Raw genomic sequence first — 19700 nt, forward strand, 5'->3', positions numbered from 1 at the left:
GTTAATCACCGCGTGATCTCCTGACACCTGCTGGGTTCTCCCTGCCTCGAGCCACCAAAGTCATTAGCAGCGCGACTAATTAACGCAGAAAGAAATGGGCACGCACACACACACCCCTCTCCCAAATCCCCCTCTGGCGATATACACCCCCCTCTCAGTCTGAATTGGGGAGGGGGGAGTGGGGCTGGATTGTTGACTGGAATACTTGTGAAGTAGATATTGTTAGTGTGTGTCCAGCTCAGTGCCGGTATGCTGTAATACTCTCTGCTGTCGAAGTGGCAGTGGAACGGTCATCTGTGAAAACGGGGTTCATAGGTCAAGGGTCAGTCCCTCTACGAGGCCGGCAGCAAAGCTGGGGGGGGGGGGTATTTAAAAGAGCATTGTGGAGCGAGCGCCTCTCGTTCGGAGCGTGGTGAGACTCGGTGCACAGATAGGCAGGGCAGCCTGTAGCCGGGAGGCATCTGGAGCAGTCCCAGCATCCGCTGGCCGTCAGCCAGCTTTTCCATTCATCTCCCCAACACACACTGTAGCCATTTCCCCTTATTAAGAGAGAAAGGGGCTCTAATAAAGCACGACTGCGGGAAACCTCACCCCCCCCACCCCGCCTCCACCCCCCCTCCGCTCCCGATTCAGGTGATAACCTCCGCAATTAGGTGGTGACAGCGGCTCTTTCGCTCTTAATTGTTTCTTGTTCCCGCGCCGTGTAGGACGCAGTCGGGGACCATGGGCGACGGCGACGATTCAGAGCTGTTTCCCGTGGAGCTGTCGCTGCACCCCGACGTGCTGACCCCCGAGGCCCTGCACTGCACCCCCGCCAACCTGGTGGAGGTGCACAAGGACGTGCCGACAGGTGGGTCCCGCCCCGCCCCGTTCGCTGTGACGGGGGAACTCCAACGATGCAGCCGGTCCACGCTGTTCTCCCAGCGTGCGGACAGCGATGCCGTCTCCACATTTTCTCTTCATTTCCTTTCTCTCTCTCTATCTCTTTTTTTAACACTCCCTCTCTCTGGGTGACCCAGTGGCTGAGTTTTTCGAGCGTGGGCCGCGCTGTGATTCTCGCTCGCTCAGCCCTGCCAAGCCGCTCCCCTGAGCACGCCGACAGCCGGAGACGGCACATGGTGGTTTGGAACGGTGTGTGTGCGCGGCCCTGCCGAACGCAGCTCCCCCCACACAGAGTGTGTGATCTCCTCTCTCACTCCTGCTCTATCCCGCTCAGACACTAAGAGGCCCGGCGGTAAGGACTCCGAGGTGGCGATCGTGGACGAGGAGGCCATCCTGAGCCTGCTGGAGAGCAGCCAGACCTTCCATCCGCTGTCCCAGAGAATCGCCCAGTCCTCCATACTAGGTACCGTACAGCAGAGTCATTCTGCAGCTTATTTTTATCACCCAGAGGAGCGTGTAGTACCTCATTTGCTTGTTGGCTCTTTCAGCAGTACACTACAGTACAGTACCAGTCAAAACTTTGGACACACCTGATTAATATAATGGGAAACACGCAATCAAAGACATTTTGATCTAAAGACTTACTCTTAAATGCTTAAAATTTGTTTCTTAGGTATCTGCGTCACTATTTATATTTCTCGATGTATGAATTTCAGTCCACAAAAAAAAAATTAATTTTAAAAAACATTTTTTGGCTAGTTTGATGGAATGTAAAATGTAGGATAGTTTTGATTTGTTTATAACACATTTTTGGTCACTGCGTAATTCCGTTTGTGTCATTTCATAGTTTTGATGTCTCTACTAAAATAAAGTGTGACCACACTTTTGACTGGTATTGTACTGAGTCAAGAGGTCAGATTTTCATTGTCACCTCAAACTACTTAATAACCATTTGAACATCAGCACGTCTAAAGGCAAAGTGGCGTTATTAGGACACAAGTGCAGAGACGGATGAACCCAGGAATGTTTGTATCCCTTAACGGCACAGTGAATGCGGGTTGTTTGTGCCACAGACGGCAGTCAGGACCACGCTATGGTGGACCTGCTGGCGGGGCTGGAGGATGACGGCTACCAGGCTGACCTGCCCAGGAACTCCTCACAGCAGCAGCTGTCGGGAAGCGTAAGCTGCCTCTACAACAGCGACGAGGAGGAGGCCGTCCCCGAGCTGGAGAGGCAGGACACCGAGCTCAGCCTGGTGATGTCACAGAGATGGGACAGCGACATTCCGGAACACGCGCCTCGGCAGAGGTGCTCCGCGTTTCCCTTTCTGAAAGCAGTGTTTTACGTTTCGTAAATGGAATCATCGTTATTAACTTAACTGACTGAGCTGTAAGTCAGTTTTGTGTATGGAATCCAGTGCCGGCGTTGGTGTAATGTCAAAGGAATGATGAGTCTTTAACACAAAATACGGGCGGAGAATTGAATCGGGTAAAATAAGTTTCATGCTCAGAGCTGTGACCGTGAATCGTTTGATTACATCAGCAGCATCCTTGTCACTGTCCTCCGCAGGCTGTCGACGAAGGACATGAACGACAGCTCCAGCGAGGAGCAGCCCAACTCGTCAGACGAGGAGATGGAATGGAGCGGCAACAACTCCCTCTTTGCCAGCCTGTCCATCCCCCAGCTGGATGGGGCTGCCGATGAGAACAGCGGTAAGGTTCACCACGTTTAACACAGTGGCAGTGTAGCATAGTGGTGAGGAGCAACACTCGTAACCGAAAGGTTGCTGGTTTGATTCCTCACTGGGGTACTGCTGCTGTACCCTTGGGCAAAGTACTTAACCCAGAATTGCCTCAGTAAATATCTGGCTGTATAAATGGATAACATTGTAAAAACCTGTAACTGATGTAAGTCGCTCTGGATAAGAACGTCTGCTAAATGCCAAAATGTAATGTAATAATGTAATAAGACCGTCTGCTGAATGACAATAATTTAATGTAAGGTTATGTAATGTAATTGAATGGAATTGCAGAGGGTATTCCTCGTTTATTTAAACAAGATCATCATCACATCATCACCTCCTCGACTGTTAACAACAGAATATTTGTCTTCTTTGTTTCTCACACAGATTCATCGTTGACTGACAAAGGCCCCAGGACTCACTCATCCCTGACGGTCACCGACAAGATCCTGGGGAAACGGAACCCCTTCCCAAGCGAAACGGTCCACTTGGAGCCGCCGTCGTCAGCCAAAGTCCTGCTGGAGTGCAAGCACCCGGAGCACCGACAGGCCCTCTCCCTGGACACCGAAGAGACAACGGACAAGCACTTCCTGTCCAAAGGCTCTATCAGCCAGGACAGCAAGGCTGACTCCGCCGGGCTCAAGATGAACAAAGACAGTCCTTACATCCAGCCAGTTAAACACCCGATTCCCTGCAGCATGGCAAACAAGACTGACATCTCCCAAATGGGCGCTGACAAAATGGACGTGCACCCCCTCTACACCTATGAAAAGAAAACAATCTCCCTCAACAATTCCGACCAGGATGGCTTGCCCTTTGGAAATGGAAAAATTACACAAAGCAGGAAGAAGTACAGCAGTATTAAAAATGTGGAAAAGAATCGCCTGTCCATTCTGCAGAATCACAGAAGTTTTTCCCTCTGTTACTCCGAGCTGAGGAATTGTCCCACTAAGGCGGAGCTGGAGCTGGCTCAAAAAGAGGGCAAAAGCCCCTTGCAAAGAAACCTGAATCCAACACCGAGTCCCATGGAGGAGGACGATCCCATGGCCCCTCAGGAAGGAGAAACGGGGAGGAGCAGCGAGGAGGGTGACGTGGGAGAGCTGAAGATCAGGTACGAGGACTACCAGGAGAACAAGACCGAGAGGACGATTGTTGCCCAGCAGGAGGCTCACTACAAGTTCTTCCCCAGCGTGATCCTGTCCAATTGCCTCAACCGGCCCGCCAAAAAGTGCGTGGGCAGCAAGCCGACCGATGGCGGCGGCAAGCTCGATCAGGAGAAACGGAGGTCCAGGCTGAAGCTGAGCAAAAAGAAGGTCGGCACACCCAGCCAAAGGTCCAAGGCAAGCGCCGTGGAGAGTGTAGGCTCTGAGGGCCAGGAGGGTGCGGCCTACACGTCCCTGAAGCCTGTCTGTGAGAAGGGGCAGGAGAAGGAAAGAACAGAGACGGGACCTTCAGAACCGCCTCCGGATGTCCCTCGCGCTTGTGGTCCCGCTGAGGCGTCCGTTGAAGAGAGGCTCGCACCCCCCGCTTACCCCCCTCCCAGGGTAGGGCACTCCAAGCCGTCGGGCCCTCACGGCAGCAAATACACGCTGAGGGCCAAGCGCAAGATGAGCTACGACAGCGAGGAAGGGGAGGCTTCGGGGGGTTCCCACCACAACAAGCCCTCCCTCGCCGCGAGAGATGGCTTCGCTCTCGGCGGCCACGACTACAAGTATCAGAAACGGCGGAAGATGTCAAAAAAGGAGCCTCCCATCATCATCAAGTACATCATCATCAACAGGTTCAAAGGTCAGAAGAACATGCTGGTGAAGATGGCCAAGGTGAGCGCGGACGAACGGCGGGTGACGTTGACGCCAGACAGACTGGAGCATTACAGAAAGCTCGCTCCGCTCAAGGACTTTTGGCCCAAAGTGCCGGAGTCCACCGCTGTCAAATACCCGTTGTGTGAGCCGAAGGCTAAGAGGCACCCTAAACGTAAAGCTAAGGTCAACTCTGCATCAAAGAAAACAGTCAGCAGTCCTCCTAAAGCTAAAGGCAGGCAGGGGTTTAGGATAAAAAGGACTAAAGGCGGTAAAAAGCCATTGACTTTGCCTACCTTGCCTCTTCCATCACCTTGTTACAATGACCACACTGATGATTATGCCTCCGAATACACCGATGTGATGGTTGAGCTAGGTTATTTATCTGACACAGCTCCCAGCCCCGTGGATTCAACGCCACCAAGGTGCTGGTCTCCTAGCGCCCCCCAGATGGACACAACCCCTGCCGAGCAGTTGATAAACCCTCTGAATGACCCGTGTCTTAGCTCTGCGTGTCAGGAGGCTACCACAGAGTCATTAGGTAAAGGGGTTCGCAACAGAGGTCGTGCAACCAGATCCAGAAAAGTGGCATCAACAAGCCCAAAAAGACGGTGCAAAGCTGCAACTAAGAGTTTGGAGGAGGGGCCTCCTAAGAAGGAGACGGTTAAAAGGAAAACCAGTGGCGGGACACAGAGGAGGAAAAAGAAAGATCTGGAGACTACACAAGACTCAAGCCAAGATAAAGTACAGGAATTGCCTAAAAAGACCAGGAAGCCTCGCAAGAAGAAGCAACCAGCCCAGGTGCCCAGTGAGCCACTCCCAAAGGAGGACCGCTCCCTGCCCCTGTTCCCTGAGGAAGACCTGCCTCCTACAGGAGAATCCTCACCTGAAGACCTCCCTCCCTTTCAACAGCCGGTGTCTGACACAGAAGGCAAAGATGATGTTGGCTCACAGGGTGACACAGGGTCCAAAAGCCAGCCCTTGGCTGCTGATATTGAGCCAAAGCCAGAGACATGTAAGATCGCCATCTCTGAGATGAGTCCGAGTCCTTGTGATAAACTTGGTGTGAAAAGGCAGCCTGACCCACTTCAAGGTGGTGACTTGTGCAGTTCTGATGACCCCACTCCAGCCACCAGTTCTGTGGGGACGTTGGATGTCGGGAAATCCCAAACCAGTTGCTCATCGTCTTCTGTGAACAACATTGGCCTCCCATGCTCTGTGATCACGTATAGTAGGTCCTGCTCTAACGCACAGTCTCGGAGGTCAAATGCTGGGTCGCAGCGGGGGTACTGCAAACCTGCAAAGCCTGTCGAATTCAAGACTGAGACCCCAGATCCGATCCCTGTGAGTGCTGAAGAGAACCAGACGTCCGCACAGCCCTTGGAGGTAAAGGCAGCAAAGACTAAACGGCGTACATCAAAGAAGAAAGAAAAAGAGGATGTAGCAACCTCACAGTCCATGCCTCTTAAGGTCAAGCTCTCACCTAAACCCAAAGCAGAAGACATTGAAGGAACTGCCAAAGATTGCTCACCTCAGCCAGCCCCCAGGAATGGGGAAAGACTGCCGCTTCCTGAGACGCCTTCAGGACTTGCCGTCCTAAAAGAGCTCCTGCAGAAAAGGCAGCAGAAGGTGTCTGAAGGAGCAGCGGCATCTGAGGGCACACCTGCTGCAGTTGTGCCAATCAGCAGTGCTCCAGACCCTGCCAGCAAGCCCACAAAAGCCAAAAGAGCCCCTTCCTCCACCCCACGTAAGCCCAGGACCCCCAAGACGCAGGCCCCAAAGGAGAAGAAGCCTAGAAGCAGAAAGGGGAAAAACGCAAAGCAAGAGGAGCAGGTGAAGCTGGAGCCTCCCCATTCAGACGACAGCCCGGTGTTTCTCTCCGACCCCGGTTTCGACAGCTGTTACTCGATCGAGGACAGTTTGTCCCCTGAGCTTCCGCACAACTACAACTTCGACATCAATGCCGTGGGCCAGACGGAGTTCTGCGGTCTCTACTCGGGCAGCCAGTTTGTGCTGGCTGACAAGAACCTGCCCCAGAAGTTCCTGAGTGATGTGATCCAGGAGCCGGTCCCGTCGCTAGCCCGAGGATTGGACCACACCCCTGAGCGGGTCCCGGGGGTTGGAGAGGAGGTTCAGCGCGGGGCTGAGTGGCACAGGGTGGGCCCCCTCAGCCCAGACCTCTTTGACAAATCCTCGGCAGAAGCCAGGGAGGGATTACCGACTCACCTGTCAGCATCTCTGCTGGACTCAGAGAGTGGCCAAGAGCTGGCTGCGGCCAGGATTATGAGGAGCAGAGAGTGGGGGTCCTCCCTAGGCAAGGGGCACAGCCTTAGCCACTTCCAGGGTTTTCACTGTGAGAGGAGAGACCTGCTGTTCTCCTTCGACCCTTTTCTGCCGCTGCCATTGAACTCGGCATCGTTCACCGACATCCTTGGGTCTCCTGCCGTGGATCTCATGGAAGGGAATGATGCGTTAACCACGACGACACCCAGCAGCTCTCCGAGGTCCGTCAGCTCGCTGTCACAGGTTAAGATGGGCAGCCAGTCCCAGAGGGGCGTGGGGGGCGCCCATATCCTGAAGCCCCTCATGTCCCCTCCCAGCCGGGATGAGATCCTCTCCACCCTGTTGGATCTGGACCTCGCGGAAGCCACCTATCAGGAGCCCTTCTGCAGTGATCCCTCTGATGCTCCAGGAAAACCGAGGTAAAATCCAGCTTGTTAAAATTAAGTTATGTGTCATTTGTGCCGACCATTCAGTACCTAAATTTGCATAAAAATCAATGCATTACTGAAGCTGCAGGACTGAATTCAGAAGTCTCTTTGTCTCACGCAGTTGCCTTCGCTGTGTTCTGTGGTTTTCCTCTCTCTCTGCAGGGAGATCGGCGGGCGCAAGCTGGTGGTGGAGACGCGGCTGGCGAAGGAGCTGGCGGAGTTCAGCGGCGATTTCACGCTCGAGGGCCTGCAGTTCTGGAAGACGGCCTTCTCCGCCATGACGCGGCCGGGCTCCCCGCCGGCACACGCGGCTGGGCCCGCGGACTCCGCCAAGGGCCAGCCAGACCTCAGCCCAGGCTCAGCGGGCGACCAGAAGGTGGTGCTGCTGCCCTGCAAGAGCGCGCCCAGCCGGGAGAGGGTGCAGCTGTGGCTGCAGGCCCGGCGGGAGTTCGAGCGTCCGCAGAGGGAGCGGGCGGGCAGGGGCGCCGAGGACAGGGGCCGGTTTGACTGGGACAGGCGTCAGGGCCAGGGTGGGGCCGGGGCCGGGGTGGAAAAATCAGAAACGGTATGTCGTAGGTTCGAAAATGCCAAACAGGACCTTAATCACAGGGGGCAGGATGTCTCCCCTGAGGAGGGGGCTGAGTCTCCGAGCTGCCCGGGGGAGATGAGATCCATACACGATGTTGACACCAGCACGGTAGAGGAAGAGGAGGAGGGGGAAGATGAAGAGTACTGCATTAAATCCGACTCCCCGGACTCCCCGGTGTTGCCGCCCTGGCAGAAATCTGTTTGGCGCAGCCCTTCCGGGGAAGAGAGGGAGGCGAAAGCTGCAGCTGTGGAGCTGCTGTCTCCCAGCCTCGCTAGTCCCATCGACCCATCCTGCCCGTCACCGGAAACAAGGCGGGGCAAGGAATTCCTCAGCCCCTCCCCCTTCTCCCTTACTGGCCACACCAGTGAGAAGCCCCACCCCTTCCACCACAGCACCCCTGTCACCAGAAGGCGGAAAAGCAAAGGGGAACCGGAGCCCATCTGCAGCCCTCCCGTGGCGGAAGGTACCACCTATCCCATCATGCTCTTGTGACTTCACTCGCAGGGAGTTTACTTAGCGGCATAAGCGTTTTTACTTAAGTTTCTTAACTCACGGTGTGAATTTTTTTTTACGCCCGCCATTAAAAGACTGCGTAATTGGCTAATCAAGCATGCAGGAATTCTTAATCTGTCACGGCCGTTTATCGAGTGAGGTTTTTAAAGAGGTGGAAATCTTGTGCGCTTAATTGTTTTTTTTTTTTTTTTTCTCTCCGTCTGCGGGAGAGTGTGTTTCAGAGCGCTCTGTCGGCTTCTCTTTTCAGACGGGGAGTCCAGGTCTCCGAGAGCGCAGCAGAGGAGAGGGGCTCATGCGGATGCGCTGAGGAGAGTGCTCCTAACCACGCAGATGAAGGTAGGCCCTCGTGCCTGACCAGCTTTTCACTCCACAAATCCAATCCCAGTTTTCCTCATTGATATAAAATGGCAGTTTTTTTCTGTTTTCCAGAATACCTGTTAAATGCCCTCCATAATTTCTGATTCACAGTCATCCGGTTCACCTTGCAGCGTGCAACAGGCCACAGGGCAAATATTCGCAGGCTAATTTCCTTACCCGTTTTGCATTCTATCTGGCTGAGGCCCCTGCGATTTTATTCAGTTGTTATTTTATCCAGTTTTCCTTAGGTATGCAATGTGAGAGAATATTACGTTTTAAAGATACAGAAGCAACATATTAAAGGATCTTCTTTCAGTAGTTTACAGTGAGAGAAGATTAGGTATTATACAAGCATTTGGCATGTGTGAGCGAAATTTGCATAGCAGTGCAGCTGAACTGTAATAATCGGTGTCAATTATGTGTAGAATTACAATGCCTACATTGTAATTCTACAAATAATTGACAAACTTTGAGAACAGTGAAAGCATCTGTCAAAGGGGAGCGTCCAAGAGAAAGTGAGACTAACTTGTAAAGATTGTTCAGGACTTCGCCATTTACCGTTCCAAAGGGAGACGGACAGTGAAATATAACATATTTGCTGTGAACCTCTTAAACTGCCCCTGGACTCTCCAGGAATTCCTGACCCTCATTTAAGAGACCTTTGAAATGGTGACATCGCCGTGAACATGATTATGGCTTTTTTTCACCTTTTATTAAGTCCAGAAAACGTGTTCCTTCCTTTTCCAGAACCAGTTTGCTGCTTTGAACACCTCGCGGAAAGACAACTCGCAGATTGAAGGCCCGTCCATCACCAACTCGTACGGCTTCAAAGTCAGCATGCAGAACCTTCAGGACGCTAAAGCACTGCACGAGGTGAGTCCTGGGTCACCTGTGTGGCCTGCCGCACAGCACCTACTCTCAGCAATACACTGCATTATGGGTAAAGGGGGCGGAGCATTGCATTGTGGGTGGGAATATAGTTGACCAGTAAAGGATCTGATTTGCATAACCATACCCCCATTTCCCTTCACTTACGCACAGGTGCAGTACCTGACCCTGATGAGCATGGAGCTCCACGCGAGAACCCGCCGAGACCTGGAGCCCGACCCGGAGTTTGACCCCATATGTGCCTTATTCTACTGCTTCACCTCTGACGCGCCGCTGTCCGACTCCGACAAGTCCCAGCTGACCGGCGCCGTCGTGGTGGACAAGGACTGCCACAGCTCGGGCAAAGGTAACCAGGTCTTCTCTCTCTGTTACAGAAGACTTTTAAACGCAAACTGTGGTTGGTGGGAGGGGGCAGGGGCGTTCCTTCATGGCTGTGTTTGTACCGCAAATTTGCCAATAATGTCTTGTAAAAAAAATTTTATAGTTCGCACTACATATTTCACGGCTCTCTTTGGGATTTGCGGATATTATAAGTGGATAAACGGAAACTTGTGTGATTCGATGCGTCTCTGTGACTGCAGGTTCCAGAAGTACAGCGCCCCTGCTGGTGAGATCTGGAATTTCTGGTCTGAAAGTCACCTATACGGTCGATGAGAAGGAGCTCTTTCAAGAAGTTACCAACATAATGAGGAAGTAAGTGTGCTTGAAATCCTCTACTTTATTCACATTGGGAAGGAACAGAGAATAACTGTCGTTGTAACACTGATAAAGTGTGTGGGGCTTGCAGTGCGCACAGTGCATGAGTCAGCAGTGTAGCATAGTGGCAAGGACCAGGACGTGTAACTGGAAGGTTGCTGGTTCAATTCCCCACTGGGGCACTGCAGCTGTATCCTTTGGCAAGGTACTTAACCCACAGTTGCGTCAGCAAATATCCGGCCGTATAAACCGATGACATGTAAAAATTGTAACACATAAGAGTGTGTGCTAAAAATCCAACAATGTAACGTATTGTACACGCAATTGAATGACATGGGGCTATTTTGTAGTTTTCTGAAAAATGTTTAAGGATTTAAAAGTGAATGGAACAGAGGGGCCTAAGAGAAGCAAGGCTGGTGATTTGGACATGCAGTGCAGTGGGAGAGAAGCCGATCACATGACCTGTTAGGATTCAGGCATAGGAAAGGGGAACACAGATTGGAGGGGGGGGTGAAATTATTTAAACAGAGCTGCATCAGATTGTGGAAGCAGTGCAAGGAAAAGCGAAAAGCAGCCATGGAGTGTCTGGAAGCGATTACTCTAAATCGCTGTGGCTGAAGGCGGGGGGGGGGGGGGGGGGGGGAGCAGAACTGCATGTCAGTGTGAACTCCTTTTGAAGCCGTTCTGTAAGTGGCGCCCTCTTCTGGCAGGTTCGACCCGGACATCCTGATTGGGTATGAGGTCCAGATGCGGTCCTGGGGCTACCTCCTGCAGCGGGCGTCTGCGCTGGGTGTGGACCTCTGCCAGCAGCTGTCGCGGGTGCCAGGTAGGGCCAGGCCGAGCCAGGCGGCTCTGCCAGGAAGCCTCTCGGTGTCACGCGACCCCAGACCGCCGTGAGCGCTGGGAGTTTCCCCTCTGAGCCACGCTGTTTGAACAGAATTTCCCCAAAAAGGATAAAACACGGGAGACAGAGACATGTCACAGCTGGACATGCGGCCTGAGTCAGGGAGTCAGAGACTGCCTGTGTTTCCGCTGCGGTGTTTGTCTGTCTGCGAACGCTGGCTTGTGTGTCTGTTTAAGAGAATGTGTGTATGCATGCATGCGTGTGTGTGCGTGCGTGCGTGTGCGTGCGCGTGCGTGTGTGCGCGTGCGTGTGTGTGTGCAGTGTGTGTGTGTGTGCAGTGTGTAACCCTGCTCTGTGTGTATGTGTGCACCCGTGTGCACGCGTGCATGTCTGCGCATGTGTGTACGAGTGCGTGCGTGTATGTGATGCAGTACTCCTGCCAAAAGCTCTCTGTGCTACTCCAGTACCCAGCGTGAGGCCCCTGCCCTCGCTGCCTATAGACACTGTCAAGCGCACGCTGCCACAAATGGGCCCCCATGGCTTCTCTCCTCTGGCTGAATTTACTCTCTATCACTACAGTGGATGAAAGACCCTCTCAGTCATTCTCACTCCACCATTCCCTCCAGCTGTCAGCAGCTAGCAGACCGGGGGCAGGGGTGTGCTTTCGTTATTGGTCTTCCATGCTTTTTTAGAGTGAGTAATGGAACAGGCTTAAGTAAAATACAAGTAACGTAGTCCACACAAGTAGAATACTTAAGTAGAATACTCCACACTTACATACTTAAGTAAAAATCTGTCTTAAATGTGGTGCTCATACTGCCGCTGGGGGACGGCATGGCTGTCCTTCCTGTGCCCTCCACCCCTGGTCCCGCTCAGGAGGTTCCTTTTGAGCAGCCTGTCTGACCCTCTGTCTCCCGCAGGCGACTCGAAGGAGAACCGCTTCGCCACCGAGCGGGATGAGTACGGAGCCGACACCATGTCCGAGATCAACATCATCGGTCGCATCGTGCTCAACCTGTGGAGGGTGATGAAGACTGAGGTAACGCCTTCGTCTCTCTCTGCTCCTTCCCCTGTGACGATTCATTCCCTCAGAAACGCGGCACGTTAGCAGCTCGTTTAGCGTCTTTTTTTTTCCTTTCATTCGGGTGTCATCTTTCAAATGTTTCACACGGAACAAGATATTTCACACTTAAGTGTGTCCCGCCGAAATGAGCATAGCCGAGATGCTAAGGGTTCCCAAGGGGGTTTGGGTGAAGAAATTTTTGACGTGGGCGTTGGGGGTGATAACAACTTGGAAACACCACCAGCTTTAATTTACACAACTTAAAAATAGATGAAACAGTTAGACAGTAAACAGAACAGAACTGTATCAGAGGGCTGAATCCGTCGTGCTTGAGCGCTCCTGTGAGAGTGCAGAGGTTGTAGCCTGGTCTGTAATTGGAACTGCAAAAGCATGGTGGTGTAAAGGGGAAAAGAGAAGAAAAGAAAAGCAAAAATCCTGCAGACCCTGAGCCTATCACAGTGGAGGAAGCACTGCTGTTCCCTTTCAAGTAATAAGATGCAAAAATCAGCAAAAAAAATTCAGTGTGAAATGTTTTGTTGTCGTCACCATAGTGTATATAAACTGTGTAGACTGTAAACTTTTTTCCTGGTAAAAGGGCGGCTGTGTAGCAAAATGGTAAGGAGCAGAGCTCGTAACCGAAAGGTTGCTGGTTCAATTCCATGCTAGGCCACTACTGCTGTACCCTTGGGCAAGGTACTTAGTAAATGTCCAGCTATATAAATGGTTAATGGGTAACGTATGTAAGTCACTCGGGGTAAAAGCATCTGCTCAATGGTGGTAATGTAATGTACTATTGTTTTTTAGGTGACGTTGAATAACTACAGCTTCGAGAACGTGGCCTTCCATGTCCTCCACCAGAGGTTCCCTCTCTACAGCCCTCGAACCCTCTCCGACTGGTTCGACCACCACAGCGACCTGTACAGGTAAGCACGCTCCTCTTACTCTACAGTTTTACCCCTGCGTTCTGTGTTCTTCCTTCCTGTAAGTGTCCATCTTCGCCTCCTCATGTTCTAATCTCTCTGATATGACGGTTGTGTCTCTCTGACTTGTGACCTCTGACCTTTGGCCGTCGGTTGCAGGTGGAAGGTGGTGGATCACTACGTCAGCCGGGTCTGCGGCACCATGCAGCTGCTCCAGCAGCATGACATCGTGGGCAAAACCAGCGAGCTGGCCCGGGTCTTTGGGATCCAGTTCTTCCACGTGCTGACCAGAGGGGCCCAGGTGAGAACCGGATCTGTTGTGTAAGCGATCTGCTCAGCCCAGCAGTGATGGCAAAGCGTTAACAGATCAACCAGGGGAACCCGGGTTACACCGTGGGGTTTTAGATGCAGATACCACATTCACTGAAACAGTTCAATGAATAAGAAACAGTCTGCTACTGTGTGTCATTGAATGTGTGAAGAATTCTTTGAATACGTTGACATAGGAGTTTTGGTCTGAGTGTGCTGAAGTCTATCTCTGTTACTTCATGCATTGAGAGTATGGATGTAGATAAGGATGTGTGGAGCCGGACAGTGTGCTGAATCCTTAATCTTAGGGTTGTGGGTCGTGGATGCTGTGGCTCAGAGCTGATGTGACATATCATGATTTTTAGCCCCCTTGTGGCCGAGCAGGGGACTGCACTGCTACTGCCAGGTTGGTGCAGACTGCCAACCGTATGAAACAGTGTCCAACCAGTGCAGTGGGCAATATTGTAGTGTTAGTGTAGGCACGGTATTCTGAGTGTCACCTGTCACCTAAGTGTCACTAGTGTTCACATCACAGGAGTAAAATGGTTAAATTCAGATCCTCCTGTTATTGTGTAGCATATGTACAGTTTAGCATAGCCGTCTGACACACTTTCTGCACATATCTCAGCTTGCCTAAAAGACATTTCACAGTGGATGGTGGACCACCGCCTGAAGCTGAACCTGGGTAAAACTGACATGCTCTTCATCCCATCCAAGTCCTCTCCGTTTCAAGATCTCTCCTTCAGCCTAGACTCTACAAGCCTTACAACCAATAGCACTGTCAATAGTCTTGGTGTAATGCTTGATAGCCAACTGTCCTTCTCCTCTCAGGTGGAAGCGGTGAGTCGGGCTTGCAGATTCTTCCTCCACAACATCCGAAGGATCCGCCCCTATCTCACTACACATTCAACACAGCTCCTAGCTCAGGCCCTGGTCCTCTCACGCCTGGACTACTCCACCTCCCTGTTTTCCTACCCTTCCTGCATGCTGCACAGCACTTCTACAACCTCCCTAAACGTAGTGAAGTCACTTCCCTCCTCACCTCACTTCACTGCCTTCCTGTTAACGCTCGCATCCAGTTCAAAACCTTGGTGGACAGCCCCGTCATACCTACGACCCCCTCTTCAAACCCTCTGTTCCCTCAAGATCACTGCACTCTGCATCCACAGGGCAACTGACTGCCCCTACCCAACGGGGTCGCTCTTCTCAGTCACGACCCCTGTCTGTACTGGTCCACCCCTGTCTGTACTGGTCCCTCAGTGGTGGAATGACCTTCCCACAGGGAGTAGTGTTGTAGTATATGTAGTATTATGATGTTTTATGAATTTGTGTTCTAGGACCTGTTATATCATAGTATACTTGGCTTTTGTCAGAGTGCACAAGTTAACTTGTGGTAGGGCTTGAATAGTGTTATGCTCCCGCTCACTGGTCTGGGAGTGTTAGTTAGTTAGTAGTTAGTTAGTCTGGTCTGACACTTTTGCTTGTTTAAATTGAATGGATACTCTTTATGTTTTATTGCAATGGAAGTCGCTCTGTATAAGAGCGTCTGCTAAATGCATGTAATGTAATGTAATGTAATGTAAGGAGCAGGGCTCGTAACTGAAATTCCTGTAACTGAAAGTTCAATTCCATGCTGGGCCACTACTGCTGCACCCTTGGGCAAGGTACTTAACCCAGAATTGCCTCAGTAAATATACTGCTGTCACCCTGGATAAGAGTGTCTGGGTAATGACAGTAATGTATTGCAATGTACAGAATGTCAAATTTCAAGACACAGATGGCGGTTAACCTGAAAGCAAGCAAAAAATTTGAAGGGCTTTTACGTTGTTGGTGATGAGTGCTCAGGACTTGTCTCTAAGAGCGAGCGTTTGTCCCCTGACCCTCTGCAGTATCGTGTGGAGTCCATGATGCTGCGGGTGGCCAAGCCCATGAACTACATCGCGGTGACGCCCAGCATACAGCAGCGAGCCCAGCAGAGGGCGCCGCAGTGCATCCCGCTGGTCATGGAGCCCGAGTCGCGCTTCTACAGCAACTCCGTGGTGGTGCTGGACTTCCAGTCGCTCTACCCCTCCATCGTCATCGCCTACAACTACTGCTTCTCCACCTGCCTGGGTCACGTGGAGAGTCTGGGAACGTAAGACTGCCCTCGTTCAGCTCCGCCGCCGCGGCTGCCATGCCGGCTTCCTGCTCCACCACTAACGCCTTCTGTTACTGTACAGATTTAACCCCTCATTTATCTAACTGTGACTCCTGCTGACTGGGATAGTGGCAGTAAAAAACATATGACATGTTTCTAAAAGGCACGTGTTGGCGTCCGTGTTTCTGACGTGGTGTGGGCACTGCTGCTGTACCCTTGGGCAAGGCACTTAACCCAAAATTGCTGCAGTAAATGTCCAGCTATATGAATGGATAACATGTAAAAATAGTAACCTGTGTAAGTCACCCTGGATATGAGCATCTGCTAAATGACAATAATTAAATGTAATGTAATAATGAGTGGTTATGGTCTAGAATTTCCATTATAAACTCATGTTGCTGCTTATATATGCATTGTCATGTGTAGAAAAGCATGTTGTGTAGAATGGCTTTGGGGAGACGTTTGCAGAGAAATGTGCTGAATCTCCTCTCTCTGGCGATGTTTCAGACCCGATGAGTTCAAGTTCGGCTGCACTTCTCTGAGGGTGCCCCCTGACCTCCTGTACCAGCTCCGCAATGACATCACTGTGTCGCCTAACGGCATTGCCTTCGTCAAGGTACCACTCCCAGTCTGTTCCCGATCTCACACAAACAGTCAGGTGTAATGGAAAATTGCCATACCCATTTCCTGGGAAGCTGCTGATTGTCTGCATTAGGCTATCATTATTGTCATCATTATCATTATTAATAGAGGGATATTGTTATGAGCTCATCTTATTTTATGAGGACATGCAGATGCGAGATGGGCCCCTGAAGGTTTTGGGGGTGTGGTTTGTCATGATTCCGTGACATGGGTGAGGGACGGTCAGCTGGTTTTGGGGAGCCGTTGGCATCAACCCCAGTCTAATGCGGTGCTGACACTTCCTGTTTCCTGTTTGTAGTCGTCCGTGCGGAAAGGGGTCCTGCCCAGCATGCTGGAGGAGATCCTGAAGACCAGGATCATGGTCAAGCAGTCGATGAAGGCCTACAAGCACGACAAGACCCTCATGCGCCTGCTGGAGGCCAGGCAGCTGGGGCTCAAGCTCATCGCCAACGTCACCTTCGGGTACACGGCTGCCAGCTACTCCGGCCGCATGCCCAGCGTAGAGGTGAGGACCCGGGGAGCACGCCACGCCCTCTCCCGCCAAACCCCCCCCCTCCCACCACCTCCCGAAGCCTGGCCTCCCTCAGCCTGCGAGCTGCTCCCCTGTAAAGCTGAGCTCTCGGTGGCTCTCTGTATTACATTACATTACATGTATTTAGCAGACACTCTTATCCAGAGCACTTCCGGCACAATAGAACAGAAGTGCATCCATTCAAGCTGAATGAGCAACAGTATCAGGCTAGGCTAACAACACTCCCAGACTGGTGAGTATGAGTACAACACCATTCAAGCACTACCACAAATTAATTTGTGCAACCTGACTAGACAGCCTAGAAACTAAGAGAAGCCAAGTACACACGCTACCATACATCACATTCACTAGATCACAGAATCCATAGCACTGCAATATTACACGTATAATAAACAGCAAGTAATACCAGTAGCAGGTGTTAGGGGAAGGGTATTGAGGTGGAACCGAGAAGCAGTCTGAAAAGGTGGGTCAGCCTCTGTCAGAAGGTGGCCAGTGACTCCACTGTCCTGACCTCTGTGGGGAGTTCATTCCACCAATGAGGGACCAGTACAGACAGGGATTGTGTCTGAGAGGAGTGACCCTTTCGGGATGGGAGAGTCAGTTGCTCCATGGTTGCAGAGTGTAGCGATCTGGGCAGAACATGTTCTCTGCACCTGCTAATGTCGTCCCCTGACCTTTCTCTCGCCCTGCCAGGTGGGTGACAGCATCGTCCACAAAGCCAGGGAGACCCTGGAGAGAGCCATCAAGCTGGTAAACGACACCAAGAAGTGGGGCGCTCACGTCGTGTACGGAGACACGGACAGGTACGAGACGCTGGGGGACGGACTCACCTGGCCCAGGTCGGGCTGACCCGCGTCTGCTCTCTCCCTGCATCTTTATTTCATGAGCTAAAGTAAAAGTATCAGAACATAAAAAGTGCAACAAATAGCTTATCCTGCAAAATTCATAAAATGAGAACCAAGTCCCCCTTTCCCAGTTAATAACCCTCCATCCACATTGACTATGGAGAATTCCCCCACTACATCCCCTCCCCCTAATCTGAGTGCCTAACCTCCATATCCATTCTCAGCACCACCAGCCAGAAATTATATTTAGAGATTATGTAATGTCAGTTCTCAAAAGAACTTCAGTTTTACTGCTTACAACCTCCCTGCATTATGTATTCAAAGAGTCATATCAGCAGGCCTAAATTTTATGGTCTGTAATAGATTTGGTCTTTTGAGTTTTTTGCAACGTGCAGTTTTTTTTTGGTAGTTCTGTGGATTTCAGTTTAGTTGAAATGCATTTTGCCACTGTTGGTGTTAAGTTAGAGGATTTCTTGTGATACTGGTTCCCAAGATCCAAATTATTCAAATGTGTGGATTGTTTGTGTTAGAAATATTATGTCAGTGGAAGAAAGTCAGAACAGCAGTAGTGTGACAGATCTGGACAGAGCCAGATTCCATAGGAAAAAGTTTTTTTATGTCCCTAGGCCATGGAAAGCACATTTGAATTCAGTCATATTGCTCATTCTGGATGGTGTGAAGTGCATTCTATTTAAAATCTTACATAAGTTTTTCTGTGTTTTAATATGTAACCATGAAGTAATATTTTCAGATATTCAGGTTCAGGCAGTCATATGTCTTTCTGAATTTAATTTTTTCGACAGTGCAGTGCTCCATCCAGACATGGATGTTAATTCTCCATTTCTAAACCTGGGTTTAAGTGTTCATTATTACCCATTAATTCCAAGGCAGATGTTTCTTCAAATCGGGGCAAATGGAAGGTGTTGAAATTTATTAACACCATCCTGGACTTAATGGAATTCAGTATTAATGGGTTGTCAGCAACTCCTTTTTTGTTTCTTTAAAACCAAAGTAGAATACATGTTTTCAGTTTCAGGGGTGTATAGAACTGGATTCTAACCCTTTCTTTCACCATGAGGGGTTTAAAAACATTAAGTCTTTGTAGCACAGATCAGGTGTTTTATTTGTGGTAGCCCAAAGCCACTTGAACCCCCTTCCCTGGTGAAATGGGATCTTTGTATCTTTGAAACCAAGGTCCACGGTCTCAGGTGTGGGAGACCCGGGCTAGTTTAGGGTTGATTTTGGTGACATTCACCCTTCCAGGGAGGTTGGGAAGGGAAAGAAACAGCTGAAGATAATGGCGACCTCGCTTAAGCAAATAGCAGCGCTAATAGAGGCCATGTCTGTCTAGATCCCCTAAAATGTGAAGGGGACAGAGATCTACCCTTTGGGTATTTGAAGCAGATTCATGTCCTAAAGGTTTAATCCCATTCAGGTCTATTAAATACATATATATATTTTTTTACCTTTTGGCATTAATTTACTTAATTCTCTGAACAGTGACTGACACCACAAAAAATGTTCTGAGGTTTCCTGAGGACAGTTGAACCTTAAATGATGCTTGTTTGGTTTTGTTTTATCGGCTTCTGAACAAGCTCTTGTAAGCGAGGGGCTAAAACTATAGCAGTGATCTTATGGTCAACATGCAGTAATGATATGGGACAGTAGGATCCATGCAGCAGGCGGATGCAGCAGATTTTTTTCTTTAATTACAGTTACTGTCCAGTAGCTAGGATTCCATAATGGGCTTTCTGATCGTGTATGCACGTCTCAGATTTGCAGGGAAGCTTTTGTAGAATCCACATGGGAGACAGTCCAGGCCTACAGTCTTCCCATTCTGTAGTCGCTGTATTGGCAGCAGTATTTCCTCTGGTGTGATTTCCCGTCTCACCCTGCGGAGTAGGAAGCACGGTAGGAGATGCTGGAACTGGTTTTTGAGGCGGTCACTGTTGTCAGTCCGTTTGATTTTCTCTGTCCTCCTCCTGCAGCATGTTCGTCCTGCTGAAGGGAGCCACCAAAGAGCAGGCCTTCAAGATCGGGAACGAGATTGCCGATGCGGTGACCGCCACCAACCCCAAGCCCGTCAAGCTCAAGTTTGAGAAGGTTTGTGTCCCTCGGCACTGATCAGTGAAGCGCAAACGGGAGCCCGCATTGTTAAATGTTATTGCTGCACCTCATTGCGTTGTAGGCTGAGTTTGCATTTTTGTCCCTTCATTACAACAACGCATCGTT

The 19700-nt window shown here is 50.7% G+C and overlaps 1 protein-coding gene across 1 annotated transcript in view; it reads left to right on the plus strand.

The window, feature by feature from the left end:
• rev3l (REV3 like, DNA directed polymerase zeta catalytic subunit) overlaps positions 1 to 19700 on the plus strand; it is a 65654-nt gene that overhangs the window by 39609 nt on the left and 6345 nt on the right. The window contains exons 9-27 of the mRNA XM_036549284.1: positions 708 to 850; positions 1217 to 1345; positions 1956 to 2190; positions 2452 to 2594; positions 3011 to 7124; positions 7296 to 8185; positions 8483 to 8571; positions 9340 to 9465; positions 9634 to 9826; positions 10062 to 10173; positions 10887 to 11002; positions 11941 to 12059; positions 12888 to 13006; positions 13163 to 13304; positions 15202 to 15446; positions 15957 to 16065; positions 16390 to 16596; positions 17317 to 17426; positions 19457 to 19571. Of these exons, the coding sequence (XP_036405177.1) occupies positions 708 to 850; positions 1217 to 1345; positions 1956 to 2190; positions 2452 to 2594; positions 3011 to 7124; positions 7296 to 8185; positions 8483 to 8571; positions 9340 to 9465; positions 9634 to 9826; positions 10062 to 10173; positions 10887 to 11002; positions 11941 to 12059; positions 12888 to 13006; positions 13163 to 13304; positions 15202 to 15446; positions 15957 to 16065; positions 16390 to 16596; positions 17317 to 17426; positions 19457 to 19571 (7456 nt within the window). The remainder of the gene's footprint in view (positions 1 to 707; positions 851 to 1216; positions 1346 to 1955; positions 2191 to 2451; positions 2595 to 3010; positions 7125 to 7295; positions 8186 to 8482; positions 8572 to 9339; positions 9466 to 9633; positions 9827 to 10061; positions 10174 to 10886; positions 11003 to 11940; positions 12060 to 12887; positions 13007 to 13162; positions 13305 to 15201; positions 15447 to 15956; positions 16066 to 16389; positions 16597 to 17316; positions 17427 to 19456; positions 19572 to 19700) is intronic.

Source organism: Megalops cyprinoides, chromosome 17 (assembly GCF_013368585.1).
Source record: "Megalops cyprinoides isolate fMegCyp1 chromosome 17, fMegCyp1.pri, whole genome shotgun sequence".
NCBI classification, from domain to species: Eukaryota; Metazoa; Chordata; class Actinopteri; order Elopiformes; family Megalopidae; genus Megalops; species Megalops cyprinoides.